Genomic DNA, 21439 nt, shown 5'->3' on the forward strand with positions numbered 1-21439 from the left:
CCTTATAATTCAGGCTTCCTTTGCGTGTTGTCTGCAACTGGTCCAGAATTAGTTTTTGCAGGTCAGTCTCTCAGCCAAATCTCAGTTCCTTCGGGGACCGGGACTGTGTGTTTTATATTTTTGTCTGCATCATTTGGCATATTGTCAGACACCTAGCAGATGAAAGGCTAATATATTGGGAACTTTGTGGAGGGTTTGGTTTTTTCAAGAAGACAGGGATCAACTCTGGTGAATTTGAGGATTCCCACATTTTGCAAAAGAGCATCTAATTTTTCCTCATCACTTGCATGCATGGAGAAGATTCTTAATTTGCTTTTCAATAACATGCCACTCTCATGAAAGAAAAGCTCCAGTCTTGATTTAGGGGGAAAAAAAAAGTTCATTCCTTCATCCTTCCAAACAAGGTACGGTACAACTGGACAATAATGCACATGACTGAAAAAAACAGAACCACATTTTATATTGCTCACTACTCTTTAAATAAGTATAATTCCGATATTAAGGAAAAGAACTGCTAATCACATTAACACATTACAGAAATCAAAATTAACTTATCACACAAAATAAATTAAAACATTAAATATTAACCTTTTCAGTGCAACATATACAGAAGTCAGAGTAACAAGTTCTAAAAAAAAAAAAAAAAGCCTCAGGTTTGTTATCATAAAGATAATGGAAAGTTGAATACTTCAGTAAGTTACTACCCTAGGAAGAGAGGCTGCTTTTCAGTACTGTGTGTTGTTCACCCCTAGATCTTTCCAAGAGCCTGGTAAAATCAGTGGCTGGAGAGGACATGTCTCATGTTCCCACACTGAGAACAAATGTATGGGTTCGTCTTCCTTCTGTGATGTCCCCTTGGGTGCTGGGCTTTTGAATCCTCCCCCTTCCTTGGCCGAGCAGGTTGGGAGAAACCAAAGCCCAGACCCTAGAGGGCAGGCAGGGTCTCCTGAGTAGTGCGGGAACCTTGTCGATCCATTTCTGCCAATATTGCCTGGAGAAGAGATTCCACACGTGGTAAGACACCCAGCCCTGGAAGATGGGGCTGAAGAGGCACCTTCTTCTCCACCTGCAGAGCACAGATTCCCAGGAAGCTCTAGAACTATACCTCCTCCTACATCCCCGACGCATGGGTAGCTGAGGTGCCAATCCCACCTCCTCGCTTCTTAGGAAAATAGACTCTGGGATGCTGTGCGGCCTCCTCTGTGGGAAGACAATGGCCGAGCTCAGATCTTGCTTGATTTCAGGTGTGTCGGGACCATCTTCCAGATCAGTGTGGACTGTTGTCTATCTTTCCATCTAGAAGAGAAGGTTTCTGGCCGGTATGCTTAGACCCATCACAGCCTGCAGAGCAGTGGGCGAATCTAGGCTCCCTAAAATATTTGCAAGCACCCCCTCTTCTTTTTTTTTAATGGGGGCGTTTCGCTTCTCCTGAGATGGACACCGGAAGCTGCTTTGCTTCCCACTCCCAGGCATGCGGCTGTGGACCAGGAAAGGCCTCAGGAAGGAATCCCTAGTCACATCCTCAGCTTTCTCGAGGCCAAGGAAACACAGGGAACCCATAAAGATGGATTTGAAGATGCATTTTTAACCTCAAAAGGGGACATTTTTACAGCTAGCTCAAAATGTACCAATACCACGAAATGGCCCAAGAATCCAATGCTTGCTGGTCATCTGATTTTTAAAGAGAAACTACAAAGAAGCAAGTTTCTCCTCTCCTGGGCACGGACAAAGGTCCATCCAGGCCTGCCTTCACCCAGCCTCTGTGGCTAACTCTTTTCAGACCTGTTGGTTTGCTGAGAACTGTCTCGGGAGCCACGCACAGGGAGGCACGCTGCTCGTTCCCCGCACGGTTCACGGGGTGACTGCACGGGCGCGAGGAAAGGGGCGCCGAGGACCAGAGCCTTCACGGACACTGAGGTGAAGTCCCTGCAGGGAACCAAGAAGGCTCTCATCCCTCTCTTCTCACACCTCCGCAAAGCCTCTCGGACTCTTGGAGACCAAACACGGGCCCTACCCTCCCTCTGGTGACGAAAGCCCCACAAAACATCTCACGTGGGTTCCTATTCTCTAAAGGCAGTCAGACCTCAGAGAGTCTCTCAAAGACCAAGGAAAGACTGTGCTAGAGTCAGAACGTGACTGAAGCTAAAGACACACTACAGCACTGGTCTCTCTCGCCAGGCTCTCAGACTTTCTGGAGGGTCTGGTGAGAGAAAGGAGTGAAAATTGGGGTGTCTGCAAACCCGTGTCAGTGGGATGGGTCTCTGAGCAAGATGCGACAAGTGGGTCTCCGTGTGCCTACCCGTGGCTGGAGGATGGGCGGGAGAAAGGAAGCTTCAGCCTGGAAGCTGTGTCAAAGGCCTCATTAGCGGGCCAGCAGGCGAGCCGAGCCCGTGTCTGCCCTCACTGCTTCATTCCGTCAACCCATCCGAGTGCCAGAGCTAAGACACGCGGCACATAATGGTCTCAGTTGTAACAAGTAAATTCATCGAAATGGACAGATTGGGGAAGAAGAATTAAGGGAGGACAAAATAACCTGGTAGAAATTTTAAGCCAACTTGATATATTTTAAAGGCCTTTTTCGCGATGAGTGGGGCCAGACACACTAATAGGTAGAGATCTTTCATTTTTCAAATATTAGTGAATAAAGAGTTCCCTTACATAAGGACTTCACGTACTATTTCACTGTTATTCTGTGTACAGTTTTTAATGAAAATGTCTGGGGATGAGCTCTCTGCTGTTTAACTGGAGGGAACCAGTGTTTCCCACAGGAAAGCCCAGGGGGTCAGAACACACCCAGAGGCCCATGAAAACATTTCTCCTTCTCTAAGGGGAAAGCAAGACCCATCCTGGTAGAGGTGACTTGTTAGAGTTTTTGTTAATAAAACCAGCATCCTGAATGGAAAAGAGAAAAAAAAAAAAAATCACGGGGACATTTCTCCTAATGCTAGAAAATAAATAGGAAGGTTAAATTTCTCCTTTTAAAAATAAATCCACAAATCAACCGAACAACAACATGGAAAGTAAATGACCAGTCCCCTTTTCGTGGATGTGGCCCGGAAGGCCTGTGGCTCTCCGCTTGTGCTCAATTTCTAAACATATGGAGGGAACACTAGGAAGTTAATCCGTCTAATCGTGGCGCTGGGTAGTCCTGTGTTCGTCCCGAGGAGATGCACACACACAGGCACTCTCTTCCTCTCTCCCCACAAAGCTACAAATCTTTGCTGCTGGACTGGCTAGCTTTTCTACTGGAATGTATCTGGGGGCCTTTCCTTGCTTTGTGTCTTAAGGGCAAGACCTGTGAGCCCCAGTCTTCGCTCTCATCAGCAACTCCTCCTCTGTTTCCAGTTCTGCACCCCCGGGGGGCTCTTCCCAAGCCTTAGCTGTCCCCAAGGGGCCAGACGGTTGCAATCAGTCAGCTAACTTCTCAGCCAGCATTACATACATCATTCGTGTAGAAGTCTGAAAAGGTTTTATGCTTTTTACATAGACTTAAGAGATTAAAAATGAAACCATCATCCATCTCATAAATAAGAAATGATCTCCGAGGCTGCCGACGACTTGGGAAGGTCCTCCGCGTCGTGTGTCTGTGGAAGATGTCGGGCTTGGCCGAGGGGCTCGGGGGCAGAGGACATACATGGCTCCTCTGACATTTGGCATCTTCCCGTAACCAATAGTTATCCTTTTCCCACCTTCTTCTCCAATAAACGGATGAGAAAGAACTCAACGACAGCAATCTCTGGGGTTGGGGAGGATGGATACTGTTGTGGGGAGATGGGCCCATGGAAAAGAAACACAGCCTGGCCTCGGCGACTGGCAGAAGACGACAACATGTCTCTGGGCTCCGAGGCCGGCAGACGCACACACCTTAGCTACGTCAACAGGAAGTCCACCCCTTTGCAATTCTTTTTTGACCAGTCTTGAAACCGTGATCCACTGATTTCTTCTCTAGGTCACACCAAATAACCCCAAGCAGACAGAGTTCTTGACAGAGTTGTGAAGGAAGGCCCACCAAAGACAAAAAGGCTGCACAGGTGATTGCTGGCAGAGTAGGAAGCCAGCTGGTCCTGAAGAAGTCCTTTCTCCCTCAGGCTGCCATAGTCTATCTGGCCAGACTCCCTCTGGGCTCTTCAGACCACTGGAAGGAAGGAGAAACAAGTTAAGTGCTGCGGGCCAGCCCCCCAGCTGTGCTAGGAAAACAAGCTCGGGACAGAAACTTGGAGATGCATCAGCCAAGGTCACCAGGTTCTCTTGGGCAGACAGGCCCAAGCCCAGATTCCTCTGGTTCAACCTCAGGGGCAGCAGCTTCTGAAACTGTGCTTCTGGGGCCAAAGGCAAGGCTGACTGAATGTGAAGTGAGTCACGGTAGCAGAGAATGGGGATACAGCGTGCTGTGAGGAGAGTCCGCCCAGCTTGGGGACAGCTCCCCCGGAAGGGGTGGCCTGGCGGGCAGCTCATGAGCTGGTCCAGGACTCTGGTGGCAGAACGGCTTCCCCTCAGGCTATCTAAGATTGGACCCATTTGTTCCTCAATGGGTGGGGCTCTGAGGCATTCTCTATGGCGCACGGGAGGCAGCTCTAGAGTCCAGCTCAGCCTGGACATCCTCCTGCCCTTTTCCCTCCCGTGGCTCCTCGGGAGCTGGAGAGGTACACGTCATCTCCGGGAGCGGCCTTCAGTCTCAGTGGCCATCTCTGGAAGGCCAGACCCCTCTGCGGCGCAAAGATAATGTCCTCCCAAATGCGGGCAGAGAAGGAACATTAATAAGAAACTTCCTCTACCTTAAATAGCTCTCCTGAGGTGAGCACAAATGGCACAAAATCTACTATAAATTTTCTGAAAAGATTTAAACTGTTTTTCTATTGGTGCCAAACAACAATCTAAAAACTTCCTTAGCTCGGTGGATGGTCCTTGGAGGCAGCAGGAGAGAGGGGTGCAGGGGCCTTCAGAGGCCCTGGTTCTCATCCTAGTTCTCTCGTGGACTGATGGTTGGACCCGAGCAGACCTTTGGCAGACTCAGTTTACCTGCACCACTCACAAATCCTCCTCCTCTTAAGGCCGTTAGAAGGATGAATAGATTAGCATCCTTAAGAGCTGTGGGCCTCCTAGCTGACAAGAACTGCTCATGCACAATTACTACCGCTCCTGAAGAACAAATAAAGTGCTCCTGGGCCTTCGGTGCCTGCCAGGGCAGATCGCCAAGAGGTTTAATGGACATGTCGGTGCTCCAGCTTCCCAGCTGCCCTTCTTCCTACTCTCTGTAATCGTGAGCTTCTGGAATGGCAGCTGCTGACTAGAGAAGGTCACCCTTGGTATTAGCCTGCGGTGACGGTCTCCTGTTCCACTACTTCCCAAAAAGGAACTTCAGGTTTTTGATGGGCTTGACTGGTCATAAGAGCATTTCAGAAAATCTTGTTGATGGGTGACTCTCCAGGGCTTGTCTGGATAAAGGAGCCATTTGCCTCCATGAGCCCCGAGCTGGTCATACCCAGGTGAGGACTCCTGAGAAGCAGGTTTGGTCCCACTTCCAGATGCCCAGTATTCTTCGTGGATGTCAGTGAAAATACTCATGAAGCAATGGTAAGCTTAAAGATCATAAGAGCCCAGAGCTAAACAGTGGTCTGAGAGCTGTAGGCCAAATCCCTCATTTCACCAATGGGAAAGGGGAAGGGACTTGCTCAAGGGAAAGAGAGCGAACATCAGTTGTGTCTACAGTTTGTGATACACTCTGCTGAGTCCTCTACATCAGCACTCATCCGATTTGCACAACTTTTAAATAAGAAAACGGAGGCTCAGAGAGGCCAACCAACTTGTCAGAGGCCACACAGACCAATGAAGATCAAAGAGCTTTTTTCTGAGTGAAATGTACCTTAGGATAAACTCAACCTGACTTGGGGTGGATAAACACCCTCTTCCTTTTCTCCCTCTTCCTGCATCACCCTCTAAGAACGTCTGCCCTGCCCTGGAGAAGGTGGTGGTCCCCTCTCCATCCACTCGTGTCTCCCAAGGGAGAGAGGCCCCTCGTCACGACAGCCCCTTACCGGTTTCGGAGTGGCAGCAAGCAGTCCTTCCCTTCAGCAGGGCGCTGGGCTTCTCGTGCCGGCAGATGAGAGCCTGGCACCACTCACAGTGTTTTCGGACCTGGCAGCAGCTGCGGACAGAGAACACGGGCTGGGCAGGAGCCTGGGGCAAGCGGGCCCAGCTGGCGCAGCAGTCATGGGAAGAGCCCGCTGGGTGGCTCTGGGCTCTGCAGCGACCTTCCCACCGGGGCCTCCAGAGGGCCAGCTGCACATAGCCAGGGGCTGAGCACCCTACAGGGCCGTGGCTTTTGGGACAGATGCTGGCTGGCAACAAAGGCACCTGTTCGGCCCTCAAGGACCGGCTCTGCGAGCACAGCTCTGCTCCTGGCTCTCGGGGCAATGCAGCAGGTGGGGAAGCCCTCAGAAGGGTGGTCAGCGCTGGGACAAGGCAGCCACTGCGGGCTGGCGGGGCTGTGAGGGTGTGTGTGGGGAAGCATCCCTCACGTCCTTGCCAGCAGCAAAGCAAGGAACAAGGATGGGCTGAACAGACCCGTGGAAAGAATGAAAGAATGAGTTGCAAATCGCCACAGCTTTGAATCTTTCCGTGGACTACCATTCTCTAGCTGTGGCAAACCCAACCTCTTGATGAATGCGTGTTACCCGGAGCCCTGGAGCCCCAGGTTTCTGAGTGCTCCTGCCCCACTCTGTGCACGGGAATGAACAGCGTGCAGAGTTCGCATGAAGAGAGAACCAGGGAACCCAAAAGAAGGGCAGAAGAAAGCACTGAGGAAGACACTGATGATGCAGAGACACTTAGAGCTCTTTTGCATGGGATATCACAGAGGACTTTGTTTCTCCTCATTCTAACCTGTGCCTAATTCATGCATCTTCACTGGGGCTGCGCAGGGTCTCCTCGTGGACATGGGCCCAGAAACAAAAGAGAAAACAAACCTGTTGCTGTGTTGCCCCCTTGGGCCCTGGTGGCATTTCATGATCCCCAGCCCCTCTCTCTGGGCACTATCCTGGGAAGGCTGCCAGGGCCCCCGAACCTTTGAGCAGCAGAGCCAAGAAGGAGCCTGAGACCTTCCTGCCCAACATACTTCTGTCCTGGGTGGCCAGAGCAGTCTGCCTCTGCATGGTGCCCTGCGGAGCTTCAGAGTCCCAGATCTGGAGGGATCTAGAGGACCCGATTCCAGATCCATCCATCACTAGAGGTTGTCTTTTGCAGTCGGCTAGCAGTGGGCTTATCCCAGCCACTTCCTAGCAAGGAGCGTTCCAGGGCAGCGTGACCAAGGCCTCCAAGTACCTCTGGCACAGGATAAGCTGGTCCCAACCAACTCTCCAACTCAGGAGGGCCCCAGGTGCAGGCACCCAGCGGCCTGGCTGGGGTAAGGGCTTAGTGTCTGGCTCAGGGATTCTGGACTGGTCTCTATCAAGGATGGGCTGGGAAAACACAGAGGGGAAGTGAGGGCGCCTGGGTGGCTCAGGGGTTAAAGCCTCTGCCTTCATCTCAGGTCATGATCTCAGGGTCCTGGGATAGAGCCCCACGTCGGGCTCTCTATTCAGTGGGGAGCCTGCTTCCTCCTCTCTCTCTGCCTGCCTCACTGTCTACTTGTGGTGTCTGTCTGTCAAATAAATAAATAAATAAATAAATAAATAAATAAAAATCTTAAAAAAAAAAAAGAAAAAGAGGGGAAGTGAGACTGGTTTCCTCCCTGGGAATGAGAGAGGCCATCCAGGAATCAAAATTAGCTTTTAAATCCCTCTGGAGAAGCTCACAGGGGCACCCTGAGGCTCTGGGACCCTCCTGGCCACAGAAATAGAGGATAGTGGACCTGACAGGTGAGCACATACAGCCTGACGACCACAAGAACTGCCCTCGTGCATGGCAGAGTCTGGGCTATGTTGCAGCCCTAACTAGGGCTGCTCGTCCACCACCTTTTCCAAGACAGGCGGGAGTGGAGCATGTTCGGCTTGAAGACAAAGGAAAGGCCAGCTCAGTTCAACCTCATCCCTCACCCTTTAATGCTGGCTTGGGCTGGCTCCCGTCAACAGCGTGGGGCTCTATGGGACATCAGTTTGTCACCAGAGCCGGAGGTGTGTAGGTTGCCTCAACAGTGGCAAACCAATAACCAAACAGGACAGAGACTCCTAATTATTTGTCCAAACTGTGGACAGCCTCAGAGGGCTCCTGTCTGGCCTCCTTCATTAACACACAGCGGCTTCCTCCAGCCCTCACCAGAATGGCCCATCCCCCACCGTCTCCATCCTGAGTGAATCTACACCAAGCTGACTGGGAGCCTTTAGCTCTTCTGGGAATGCCTTACGCATCACCGACTCTGTATACTTTCTTAGAGGGCCTGCTCTGTGAATTAGAGGTCTCTAGACATTTCCAGGGACCACATCTGCCCAGATGCTGTGACTACAGCACTAGGGAAGTCTCTGTCTGTGGAGCAGTCCAGTTGGGAGATACGGGCAAGCAAATAAGCCCAAGAAAAGGGTCTCCCTTGGGCTAGGGCTCAGGAAGGCTTTCTGGAAGATGCAAGATGAGTTTTGGAAGACGAGAAAGGGCAGAGGAGTGGAGAAGTGGGAAGGGCTGCCATCAGCCTGTCCAAAGAGCAACTGAGACCTCCAGCATGGCCCTGGGATTTGCAAAGTGCCTTTGGCAGAGAGGAAACTCCTCTGCCGCTTGCCACAGGAAGCTGGGAGTCACTTCTAGCTCGCTCTGGAATGCCCGCACATGCCCATCGTCACTCTGGAGGCTCCAAACCCAACAGCAGGCAGAGAGGAGATGAACCTCTGCTTCCCCCCTGGCTTCCAACAGCGTACAGAGCCCCCACTGGGGACCCTCCCAGGATGGGTGCCCTTGACCGCAGGTGGCCATGATCGAAATTCCTCTTGGCTCTGCTGACACCAGTCAGACACCCCAGCAGTAAACCATGCCCAGGTGGCTGTGTCATCTGGCCATGGGACTGATGGCTGGGGGAGGAAGCCTGGACTTCAGGGGTGACAAACACTTACTGTATCAGCACACATGCGATGATGAGGACAGCCAGGGCCACGATGGAGACCACCACCAAGGCAGTGATGGCCTGCTTCTTCTGGCTGGCAGCCACCACGGCCAGGAGGTCGGCATGCTCACACCGCGCACCCACATACCCAGAATGGCAGCTGAGGAAGAAAGGAATGTCAGCATGTTCTTCTGACAGTGCTCTGGTTCCCCCAACCTTCCCCCTGCCCCCAGGGAAGGCTGGGCCAGAGGGTCCCAAAGCTGTAGGGAGAGTCCCAAGGAGCCCCTCCAGCCTCTGCAACTCAAGGCCAAGGTGTCCGAAAACTCGCTCCTCCTTCCCTGTGTGGGCACCTCTTGGTAGGAGGACAAGGGGCCATTAATCAGCTTGCTGATGTGAGGAAGCACCTCACTGTAATGCACTAGGTCAGATGCTGGGGACAAAGAAGGCAGCACATGTGTTTAGGACACCAAGTACATTTTGGCAGTTCATAAAAACCCAGGTTATTTTTAAACTAAGTGTATGTATTCAGAATTCGATGATAAGAGAAAGAAAAACACACCAAACCAGACACAGGCTGTGGTCTGCTTTTTGATTATCTTCATCAAATTTAATTAGCTCTATGAGCATTTACTGGGGGGAGGGGCGCAGCACACAGTGTTCCTCCCGAGGTAGGGGTCGGTGCCACCTTCTAGTAAATGCAGGACCTGGGAAGCCATCAGTTGGCTTCTCATTTCTCGTGACACTTGGCCTCGTTCCACTGCAGATTGGTAAGGGCACAAAAGAGGTCATGCCCTTGAACGTGCCCTGTGGCCTGTGAAGGTCACTGCCTATACCAAGGTGATATTACTGGTATTACTAATATCAAAATCTCTTTCACTTAACAGCCTTTTCCCTCAGAAGGCTGATGTTGCTCACAGCCCCCTCCTCCCCCCACCATCCTGGGCCGCCACAAGTGGTTCTTGTAGGATGTTCCCCAGGACTGGTTCCAGCCATAAGGAAGGGACGGTCATTTTCTGATGCAGGCATTCTCCCCCCTCCAAGCATATGAGTTTGCTCAACAGAAGACACTTCGCTTATGCACAGGTCCCACTGCCCGGATAACTTTGTGATTGTAAAGAAAATGTTTGATCACCACTGTCTTCTCGGAGGGGAAGCTCTCTTCCCACAGGGACTTCCCCAAGAGCAGGCTTGCACCAAACATCACACACTGGATTTAAAGTTCTTGTTTTTTCCCCCAAGACATGGCAATGATTAGATAAACTTTTTTTTTTTTTTTTTAAAGGAGTCTACCTTTTGATGAAATAGCCAGTCTGTCACCTTCACATTTAGATTACAAGGCCTTTGAAGAACAAGGAGAAAGGAAAGGGGATTAAGGGTCCCTGTTGCCTGCTCCTGTGTCAGGGGCATTACATTTGTGGTTGCCCTAAGCCTGTGCTCCTAGGCCGCCAGACCCCAGATGCCAGGGGGATAACTTGGAGCCATGAGATAAACACAGTGTATTTTTCTGGAGCATAGGTTTCACTCAATGTTAACAAAAATTTAATCATTTTAGGGGCGCCTGAGTGGTTCAGTGGGTTAAAGCTTCTGCCTTTGGCTCAGGTCATGATCCCAGGGTCCTGGGATCGAGCCCTGCATTGGGCTCTCTGCTTAGCAGGGAGCCTGCTTCCTCCTCCCTCTCTCTCTGCCTGCCTCTCTGCTTGTGATCTCTGTCACAAGCTCACACCAAGCTTAAAAGCTCTGCCTTTTAATCCTTGCCCAGAAAAAACCAAGTCATTGACCTGTGCTGCCCTGCTAGGGCAAGGAGAAATTCACACTCAGGTCTGCTCAGCCCAGAGTCTGGGTTCTTGCATAGCCCAGTGTCCGGGCTGCTTCCTCCCTGGGCAGTGCAGTGAGGGTCTGTGTGCTTGTTTGTGAAAGGTCTAGGCTATAGAAGGGTAAGCACTACCATTTCTGAAGCATTCCTACCCTGACCTGCAGGCCCTGGGAGAGGAGGGTTCTAACATCTCCCCAGGCACTTGGTTCTGTGAATCTTATGGACTTAACCCATCAACACAGGGGACTCCAAGAAATTCTATTTAAACAAAAGAGTGGCATCCAAGCTCTAATTACAGCATATACCATTTATTGCCAAACTCCTATATGAATTGATCTCTTTTAATTCCAACAATCACAGGCACATGTGAGCTCAGGGTGGCTGTTTACCTTCTTTACAGATGAGGAAATGGGGCCTGGGGGCTTCTCAGGGTTTAAAAACTAACGATCTCAACCAGGAAGGCTACCTTTCTATGGTAATGCAGATCAGTGTGGAAGACACTCTGGGGTAGTGATTTCATGACAAGCTTACAAACCTCGCTGCAAGAAGAAAGACGGATTGCTCACTGCCTGGTAAAGAGGTATCCTTGCTGTAGGCGTGGCAAGTCACCACGGTTCCCCCCAAACAGTGCCATCTTAACTCAGTTAGAAAGAAAACCCTCTGGGCTGGGTCACCACCTTCTGCTGACTTTCCATATGCTTCCTTCCAGAGGAACATTCCCCGTTTGTGTGCTGGGCACTTTACAGCCAGTGTGGCCTCAATACTGGCAGGGGTCCTAGCCCAGTGGGAAAGTCTTCATGTCAACAAGAATGTCTCTGTCACCCAGTGTCACAGCTATAAAAACTCACATCTCAGTCTCCCTGAATTAGGGAGCTCAACGTGCTCATGAACAAAAACTTGCCCAGCAAGCAAGCTGCCTAACACGGTTGCTTGCCTAACAGGCGAGACTCCAGGTCATGGCCTTGGTGAGCACTGAGAAGAGTGGATCTTTGCCCCAAGCAGCCCAGGTGCAGCTAGGAGGCAGAATAACCCATGATCCAGATCCTTGGGCTTTACCCAAGATCAAAATCTCTTGGCAAACGGGTGTTTTGAAGAAAAAGCCAAAAGGAATTCTGATGAAGTCAGAGTTGAGAGCCACCATGAAGGTTTTCCTAGGGACATCCACTTTGGCTGTCCACTGGAATTGCCTGGGGAGCTTGAAAAAATCCTGAGGTCCATCCAGACCATACCCTAGACCAACTACGTTACTATCTGTGGGAGTAAGGCCTGTTATGAGTGTTTCTAAAGCTCCCCGATGATTCCACTGGGCAGCCAAAGTCGAGAGCCACAATAGAGTTTTGGGCCTAGGGGTGGAGGGAGGCCCCTTCTTCTCCCCAATCATCTGTAACAGTGGGGAGGTTTCCCAGTTGCTTTTTTATAAGGTGGGGGAAAGAAAAAATTTGGTGACATAACTTTTCTTGAAACAAACAAATAAACAAAAACTTCCCAAGCTTCTACTGATTTTAGACTTCATAATGCCGATTATATGAGGTACAAGTCACATAAGAAGGGGAAGAGTCACCTCGCCTGGTTGCAAATGAATCAGGCCTGACTCAGCTGCTGTTCTCTCTTTCACCTCAGCTAGGCCCTGGTTCCCACCTGACTGCATAGTGGAATTGCCCAGGAAGATATGGAAAATGCCAGGGCCCACCCCCAGAGATGCTCATCCAGTTGGTCTGGGCCCCCAGGTGATTCTAATGTGCATCCAGGCCTGAGAACCACTGAGGTAGAACCAGGTTTAAGTGCACAGACGTAAGAACCAACAATTTGAAACCTCCATTCTTCTTCTCCTTCCTTTGCTCCCTCCCTCCCTCTTGGGCATTTCCTCAGGCTGGTGGCTATAAAATGGTTCCCCTCCTGTCAGGTGGGGGGGATGGGGGGGTTGGGGGGGTGGAGGGTAGGGGGGTAGAGGGAGTGGGAGATGCCATACCCGTTTCAGAAAGGAATCTGAACAAAATCCGAGTTGTTTTATCACAAGGGGGAATGGAAAATGGGTTGAGACAGAACATGTTCTTATATCGTTTGACCAACTTCATCTGTCTGTCTGTAGTGGGTTTTACCAAACACGAAGGTCCTGGAATGCTGTTTTGTCTTCAGGGTTCTGAAATGAGGCTCTGGAATCCCATTCAGGCCATTTCTCCCAAATAAGAACCAAAAAGAAAGAAGCGTACAAGGAAGAAAGAGCGTAGCACAGAAGGCAAAAGGAGGCCAGCTGAGCGGCCACATGAGCCGTCATGGCTGGAGATGAAGGCCGTGTGCTCCAGCCAGGTGGATCCCTGAGGCTTTTCCATTTTTGTTACTCAGTCAAGATTGCTCTGGGGCTTTTCATAGAAGCAAACTGTGGCTGTAGGCCACTCTGTACAGGAAGAATGAAATGACCCACAATGTGCCTTTCTCTCCCCTCTGCCGAGGGCTTATGGGCCCTCCAGTCCCATAGACTTGTTCCGGTTTTTCCCTTAAGTCCCTGTTTCACCTGGTTCACAAGGCCCTTTTCCAATTTTCAAGAAATATGATCATGCATATAGGGCTCTGCTCTTAAATGTCCTTTCTTAAAAAACTTCTCTAACTGGAAAAGGAATGTTTCTAAGCAAATTGGAAAGTATATAAATTATAATAAAGCAGAAAGGAAAAAAAAGTGCACATGGTTGCCAACTCTACCTCCCCAAATGGCAAACAGACATGTTTCTCTTTATTTCTATCTAGTTTTAAACATATATATATATATCACACACATATATATATATGTTGTATGTGTATATATATAGATATATATATATATACACAATTTTTTTTTTACAATTTTGCATCAATATTTCATTTCACATCTCCTCCCCATGTTACTACGTCATTAGAAAACTGCTAGGTATGGGGCGCCTGGGTGGCTCAGTCATTGGGTGTCTGCCTTCGGCTCAGGTCATGATCTCAGGGTCCTGGGATCGAGCCCCGCGTCGGGTTCTTTGCTTGGTGGGTAGCCTGCTTCCTCCTCTCTCTCTGCCTGCTTCTCTGCCTACTTGTGATCTCTGTCTGTTAAATAAATAAATAAAATCTTCAAAAAAAATGACAGTAAAACTTACTTCACAGAGTTGTTATGAGAATTGAGTTAGTATCTTGTGAAGTGTCTGACTCAAGTGCTGTGTAAGTGTTAAAAATGTAAATAAAAGGATGGGAGCAGTTTTAAGGCTCTCGAGAGACGTTGTCTTTATAAACAATGATGTATTCTCTGGCAGGCGGCTAGTCCTCTTTTAGCCAAGTCTTCTGGCACAGGTCCCAAGACATGGTCTTCAGTATGAGGGCTGAGGACTGAACTGATTAAGGACCCAGGACCATAGTTTTAGAAATATATTTACATGAACCTGTCTTTGCCATGGACAAATTCCACAGGGCTGTGGTGGGAGTGGGGAAACTGAGTCCAAGGACACCTATACTGGGCTTACCCACTGTTGGCCTCTTAAGAAGTGGATTCACCAAGCCCTATAACCTCTCCACTTCCAGGGCTGGGGAGGAGGGGGCTGGATGGGGTACAGGCTTCCACTCTGCAGCTCTGATCTTGGAGTCTCATGGACAGCGATGGGTTTGGCGGTCTTCCCGACTACCATTGCTCCTTTTGGCAGGACCTTACAACATCCTCCAGCCATGGCAATGGTCACAGTGTCTGGTAACTGAGCCCTCCTGCTCTGGGGAGCGGGGCTTGAATGTTCTCTGCTGCTGTCTAATAGAACAGTTACGATGATGGAAATAGTCTATATCTGCGCTGTCCCATATTGTAGCCACCAGCCACCTGGAGCGGCCGAGTATTTGAACTGTGGCAGGTGAGGCCTGGAAACTAAATTTTTTTTTTTAAAGATTTTATTTATTCATTTGACAGACAGAAATCACAAGTAGTCAGAGAGGCAGGCAGAGAGAGCAAGAGAGGAGGAAGCAGGCTCCCCGCTGAGCAGAGATCCCGATGCAGGGCTCGATCCCAGGACCCTGGGATCATGACCTGAGCTGAAGGCAGAGGCTTTAACCCGCTGAGCCACCCAGGTGCCCCTGGAAACTAAATTTTAATGAAGTGAATTAATTAAAATAGCCCTGTGTGTCCAGTGGCTCTCATCTTGGACAGCAACAGCTTTGCAAGCTTATGGTCACTGGGTCCTCATAATGATCCTGTGAAATATTAATATCCCCATTTATGGGGCTAAGCCACTTGTATGAGAGACTCAGGTCTGGCCTCCAAATCCATTCACTGCTGTGTTATCCTGCCTGGGGGTAGGACACTCAGTGTCTGCTTCCTATGTGGGGAGAGAGGAAATGAAGTTATGTATGTTCTCCAGACTTATGCATGGAAGAATGTCATAGCTGCTGCTGCTGCTTTTTTTTTTTTTTTTTTTTTTCCTAAAGTAAGCTCTAGGGATACCTGGGTGGCTCAGTTAAGCATCTGCCTTCAGCTCAGATCATGATCCCAGGGTCCTGGGATCGAGTCCCACATCAGGCTCCCTGAGCAGGGAGCCTGCTTCTCCCTCTGTCTGCCATGTCTCCTACTTGTGCTCTCTGACAAAAAAAATCTTTTATTTTATTTATTATTTTTAAAGTTTTTTTGTGTGTGGTTTTTTTTTTTTGTTTGTTTGTTTTGTTTTTTTTGAAAGAGAGATCACAAGTAGGCAGAGAGGCAGGCAGAGAGAGAGGAGGAAGCAGGCTCCCCGCTGAGCAGAGAGCCTGATACGGGGCTTGATTCCAGGACCCTGAGATCATGACCTGGGCTGAAGGCAGAATCTTAACCCACTGAGCCACTCAGGTGCCCCACAAAAAAAATCTTTTAAAAAAATAAAGTGAGCTCTATGCCCAATGTGGGGTTTAAACTCATGACCCCGATGTCTAGAGTTACATGCTCTACCAACTGGGTCAGCCTGATGCCCCAAGGCCATAATTTAACCCCTACACCCCATCATCTGCCAGCTGGTGGGATGACAGAAGATCTACAGAAAATGGCTCGAGCCCCAAACTGCTCCCTGTCTTAAGCTCTTGGGTACATCCTCAGTCACATCGTGGCCTGCTGGTAGACTGATGACAGTCTCTTCTCTTCAGATGTCTGACTCTGTTCAGATCCCACTAGAATGTACTATGGCCAGGGCCATGTGAAGTGTTTTCCTTGGCTCAGCAATTTGTTTTCACACTTTGCTGTGGGAAAGTCAAGTCAGGGAGTTTAGTCACTGAAGAGCATTTTCAACAGGTGAGAAACTTCAAACTGGTTGCCACTGGCTGGGGACACTGGAACTCTTAAAAACTGTCACCTGGGTGTCTTCCTTCAACTGTTTTCCTTTGTTTGAAGGCTTCTACCGGCAGCGGACCAATAGCACACTGAATCTGCCTCAGGGGAAAATGGCGTGCAAGTCCTAACCTTGCCTTTCTATGGCTGTAATGTCTCTGGAAATCCTTTTCCTATTTGTTTCCTGAGGTAGTTGGGCGCTAGCGGGGATTTATTTAAGGAAGACATAAAATACCAGCCAGGGTTCAACTGAAATATAAGTGTTTGATGATTTTATTCACTACCTTTGGCTACTTCTGACTAGTTATTTGTTTTAACTTTTTTTCTCTACCTCATATTTTAGTGTGAGATGTCATTTAGGTTCTCTGGAAACCTAAAGACTATTGTTCTTATAAAAAACAAAGCTTACACGACAGTGTTTTAGAAAGAGCTCCTTCTTTTTAGACTCTCAGTTTGGGTTGCTGTGGGTTTTCTTTACAAGGCCGTGACATACATGGTCTTCCCTCAAGGTATGTTGGTTTTATTGACCAGAATGTGTGTGTCAGCAAACCCAAAGCTGGGGCAGTTCATACGAGTGGGAACAGAATGTTCTGCTTTCTCTGCACGGATCACAGTTTCTGGTCTAGTGGGGAATTAATTAATTATGCCATTCTTCTAGGTACTGGAATTACAAAGGGTATAAGGCGTGGTCCTGTCCTCACCGAGCTTAAGAGCTCACATGGCAGGAGTGAGCAAAGTGGGCTGGCATGATTGAGGCGAGCGGAAGCAACAACAGGACAGTCAGGGGCTGACATCTGCTTTGGCGTTGGGGAGCAGTGGGGAGAGGGGGGAATGAGGACCAGAGAGGGCAAGCCCTGTTTAGCGGATGGTGGAGCTGGCACACCTGTATTCCAGCCAAATGGCACACTTGGGAGTTCAGGCCTGACCTGATGCTGCCATCTTTCTGTTTATTCCATCGGGCTGGACATTCACATGGAGAGTGAAACACGGCTTCTAAAATGCTGACAACTAATCAAAACTACCAAAGAACAGCGCAGATCATCATCCACGGTCCCGTACAACACATCTGTGGGCTAAATACCACCCGCTGGGCTGCCAAGATCTGGTGGGGAAACTGAGGTAAAGACGTGGTAATTGCTTGCATGGCTATGTACCCCCACCAATGGTCAGCTTCCCCAAACCACAAGGATGGCCCAGCTGTTTCTGGGAGATCCCACAATCGGCCCACGGAAAGGACTTTAAGAGTCTGTGGTTGGGGCAAAGAGCTTGGGAATGACCTCGATGTTTCTCTTTACATGGGGAAGATGCCAACACCTTTCTCGCAAACGAAAGAGCTTAGTGACTTGAGATCTTAAAAAGCAATATTCAACTGAGTAAATTTTAAGATCAAATTGGTTTTATTCAGTGATTTATGAATCACACTGTATCCCATCTAGTCAGTGGAAAGGAGTTCCAAGGAGCTGTACAAGATGGGAGACTTGTGTAAGCAGAAGGGGGCAGAGACAGGGAAAGAGAAAATGACCTCATCTTTCTTTGGGGTACAGAAGGGGTCTATCAATCACTAGAGCTGACCAGGGAAATTCCAGATGGATGGACTAAGCACGTTTCTGGGGCCGGCTAAAACTGCAATTGGGTCAGGTACTATGTTTTGGTTTGGGCTTAGCACAAGTGACTCCATTTTGGATCTGTTGTTTCTTTTTTAGCAGAGATGAACTTTTTAGACCAAGACAGAATGCCCTCTGGGGCAGTAGCTGAGCACACAAGTCTGGGAGTTTGAGTCAATCAGACTGAATCCTAAACTCTGCCATTTACTAGCTCTGGGACTCGGCAAATTGCTTCTGTGAGCTGACTCAGTTTTCTCATTTATGCAACAAGAGCAAGAATTCCCACTGGTGAAGGGAGTTGTGAGGACTCAATGAGTTTCTATATATGGAGAGAGTGCTGGGAGCCAGGCCTGGCACCTAGCTATAGCTTTTATCAAAAGCTTATTATTAATAGCGATATTTATAATGTGAATGGGGGGAGAGACAGTCAGTCATCCTGATTTTCCAAATGCAATGGTGTGTAAGTGTGATGGACAATTAGCTCCCTGGGCCAAGAGTGGGGCTTGGGATCCCCAGTGAAGAGAACAAGAAAGTACCAGCACCTCTGCTCCCCCTCTCCCCTACCCCCACCCCTGCCCCACTGGCTTTCAGAAGGCTTCTGCCTTTACAGGATAGGGAGGGCTCAAGTTCTGTAGACTTGACCTGGGGGCCTCATGCAGTTCTCCTGCAAGGAGGAAGGGAGACAGCCTACTCCACCAGGTGAGGCTTGCGCCCAGGAGGGAAGAGGAAAGCACCCCCCGCCCGGCCTTTTCTGCGCAGACTCTCCAGAGCCTCAGTAGCTCTCAGGCTAAGGCATCTGACACCCTTAGCATCACAGTTAAGCACTCAGCTTCAGGAGCTCGACCATGGACATTTGACCGTAAGCTCTGCCCTGCGATCTGGGCATGAGCTCTCTGTGCCTAACTCGTGGGGTTGTGGGGAGGATTACCTGAGTTAGCACACAGATCATGCCTGGGACAGTGTCCAGCGTGAAGCGAACAAAATTCAATAAATGCCGGCTTTTGTTAACATTTTAGTATCACTTACTGGTACTATTAAGTTGGACTGTAAGGCATTGCTACCTTTCCACCAGTCGTGACCTATAGAAATGACAACTTCATACAGATGGGTGGTTTCAGTTGGGGGTGGAGGGCGGATTTTGTTTCTTCCCACCCCCCCAGGGGACATTTGGCCATCTGGAGACATTCTGATGGTCACCACTGTGAGGTGTTCGTTCTCCTGGCACCTGGTGGGTGGAGGCCAGGGTTGCCGCTAACATCCTCCTGCCCAGCAAAGGACCACCCAGCCCTGAATGTCAATAGCACCAAAGTTGTGTATGGGGCCACTTAAGATTCCTTTTCTTAAAACTTCCCTTCCCCAAATGAATGTGCCTCTCACTGCCTAGAGAATAAAGGCTCACTTCCAATAAGCTCTGGCCTCCAATTTGTCTCCAACCTTGTCTCCTCCTGCTGTAGACATAACAGGTAGCCCATAATAGCAGGCCCCCCAGTGCTCCAGGCCCGGAATAACCTCTCTGTTCTCCCTACTAGGCATACCCTAACATCTGCTCTGGGGAGCTTTCCTCAAGTGCCTTTCTTTCCCAGGCTGGCTGACCATGGCACTCCCCACTGGCTCTTAGGTAATGTGACTCCTGGGTCCCATTCCTGGAGATGATGATTCAGTGGGGTGGGGTGGGGCTCAGCTCTACATTAAGCAGCAGCCCCAGGGGGCTTGTGCTCGGGCTGGCATGGAAACCACCACGCGCTGGCGCACATCTTGATTTCCAAGCTGTTTTTTGTTCTGTTACAGTTTATGTACACTAACTGTTTGCATGCACTTCCAGCTTATTTTATTAGCTGTGCTGTAAAGATGCTGGAGGGCAGAGACCTCTTCCTGGAGACGCTGCCTACTCAGAGGGATCCAACCCAACACCTTGCCCTCTAGGAATTCTAATGAGTGAATTAAACTTGGATCCAGAACTTTACAGACTTTGCAATAACCCAGGAGTGACCCGAGGTGCTTGTGAAAAATGTGGACCCTCAGGCTCCAACCCTCAGGGGTTCTGCCTCAGTGGCTTTGGGCTGGGGCCCTGGAACCCGGATTTTTCACCAACTGGGTGTGAAGCAGGTGTCCCTCAGCCTGCTGCTCTGATCCTCCACGTCCAGCTTCCGGGGTATCAGGCATGTCTTGTGGAGGTAAATGTTCTTGTAATTGATTGCTGGGGTGTCCCCAGCCCAGAATCTCAGGACACCAGGGAACACTTACACGCATGCTGGCTTGTCTTCCTGCACCAAAAACCTGCAGGTTCCATGGAAGCAGAACTGACTGTGGGAATCTGGGCAGTCATTAAAGTGGGACACCACTGCGGCAGCCACAGGCGGGTCTGCGGGAGAGAGAGAAGACATTTGGCTCAGACCCATGGCTTAGCAAGACATGTATGCAGTCCCTCACCAACTGAGGAGCAGGGGTGCCCTGCTGGTTGGGATTTCTGGTCCCTCCCTGCCTGTCGTCCTCAGCACGCCCTCTCTTTATAATGGCTGGTCCAGGACTGGAGACACCTGCATCACGGGCTTCCCAGCAGGGCTGTGTTAGGTACTTACCTTGGTCGGAAACAAAACCATCTCTCTAAAAGATTCAGTGTAATTCAGAGATACTGGGGTGATGTTAGCTACCAGAGCATTTAAAGCCTATTCTCCACGCGACCTCATTTTACTTTTGCAAAGTGATAGTGATCATTCTTTGAAGAGAGCCTTCACAAAACTCTGTTTTAAAGCCAAGAAACCAGAAGGTAGTTACAGAGGAGTACTACATGACCATTAAATGGACGCTGAGGAACAACAGTTCATGACACAGAGAGATGCTCACGATGCGATATTGTCCGTGAAACTGGTACGTTTCCCATTTGTTCTGTAACATATAATTCTACTGAAACAAACAAAAATTCAGATACAAAGACGTCTGGGAAAGCCATACCTAAAAAACAGTAGCAAGAGGCTCTCTGGGGCAGGGGATGAGGAGTGATCTTACCATGAAGGGGACTTAAAGCCCAGAAGCCCATCCGGAAGCAGCACACAGGGTGCCGGGAAAGCAGGGAGCGGGCGGCAAGGGCAGCAGGGAAAGAGATGGGTCCTGCTCACAGCCCTGGCTCCCACCACTCACAAGAGCCTGGGGGTGTCACCAAGCCTCTCTGGGTTTATATTCCTTGGCTTTCACACAGGAATAAAAACAGCCACCAGGAGCACTGTATGGAACGACACATGAACAGACCTGACCAGGCCACAGGGCATCACTTTGAATTTATTGTAAAGGACTCCAACAGCCTTGTTTCGTCCAAATAACACTTGAGACCCTATAGGCAGTTATTTCAAGATGGCATGACAGATGTAGTTCCCCTGCTTTTTCAAAAGGTTCTCTGATGCTTGTGTTTCGGGGAGTGGGTCTTTCCCACTTACATATTTTTTTGGAAAAAATGTTCTTAGAACTCTTGCTCTTTGAGAAATCCCTGTCCAGTGGCAGCCTACGGGACATGCGGTCCAACAGCCTCAGCGGGGAACAGCGGGCCTGCAAGTCCCAGGCCTGGGTGGTTGAGGAATGGGCTTGTTTGCTTGCTGACCGTGGACACTGGGGCATTGGGGCAGGACGGGTCTGCTGCAGTTCACCTAACTGGCTTCTCTGGGTTCATTACCTTGTTGAGGAGCAAATACAGAGAGATGATGGGCTGGAGACTAGTGGAT

At 49.6% G+C, this 21439-nt stretch overlaps 1 protein-coding gene across 1 annotated transcript; it reads right to left on the reverse strand.

Moving 5' to 3' along the window:
• Nucleotides 1-359: 359 nt before the first annotated feature.
• On the reverse strand, nucleotides 360-20125 carry TGFA (transforming growth factor alpha). Its single transcript, XM_044262229.1, has 4 exons — nucleotides 19971-20125; nucleotides 9036-9185; nucleotides 6036-6145; nucleotides 360-4135 (listed from the first exon to the last, which is right to left on the reverse strand). Exons 1-4 carry the CDS (start codon nucleotides 20123-20125, stop codon nucleotides 4128-4130), a joined length of 423 nt encoding a protein of 140 aa, XP_044118164.1. The 3' UTR covers nucleotides 360-4127.
• Between the last annotated feature and the right edge of the window lie 1314 nt (nucleotides 20126-21439).

The sequence above is a fragment of the Neovison vison genome, chromosome 8, assembly GCF_020171115.1.
Source record: "Neovison vison isolate M4711 chromosome 8, ASM_NN_V1, whole genome shotgun sequence".
NCBI classification, from domain to species: Eukaryota; Metazoa; Chordata; class Mammalia; order Carnivora; family Mustelidae; genus Neogale; species Neogale vison.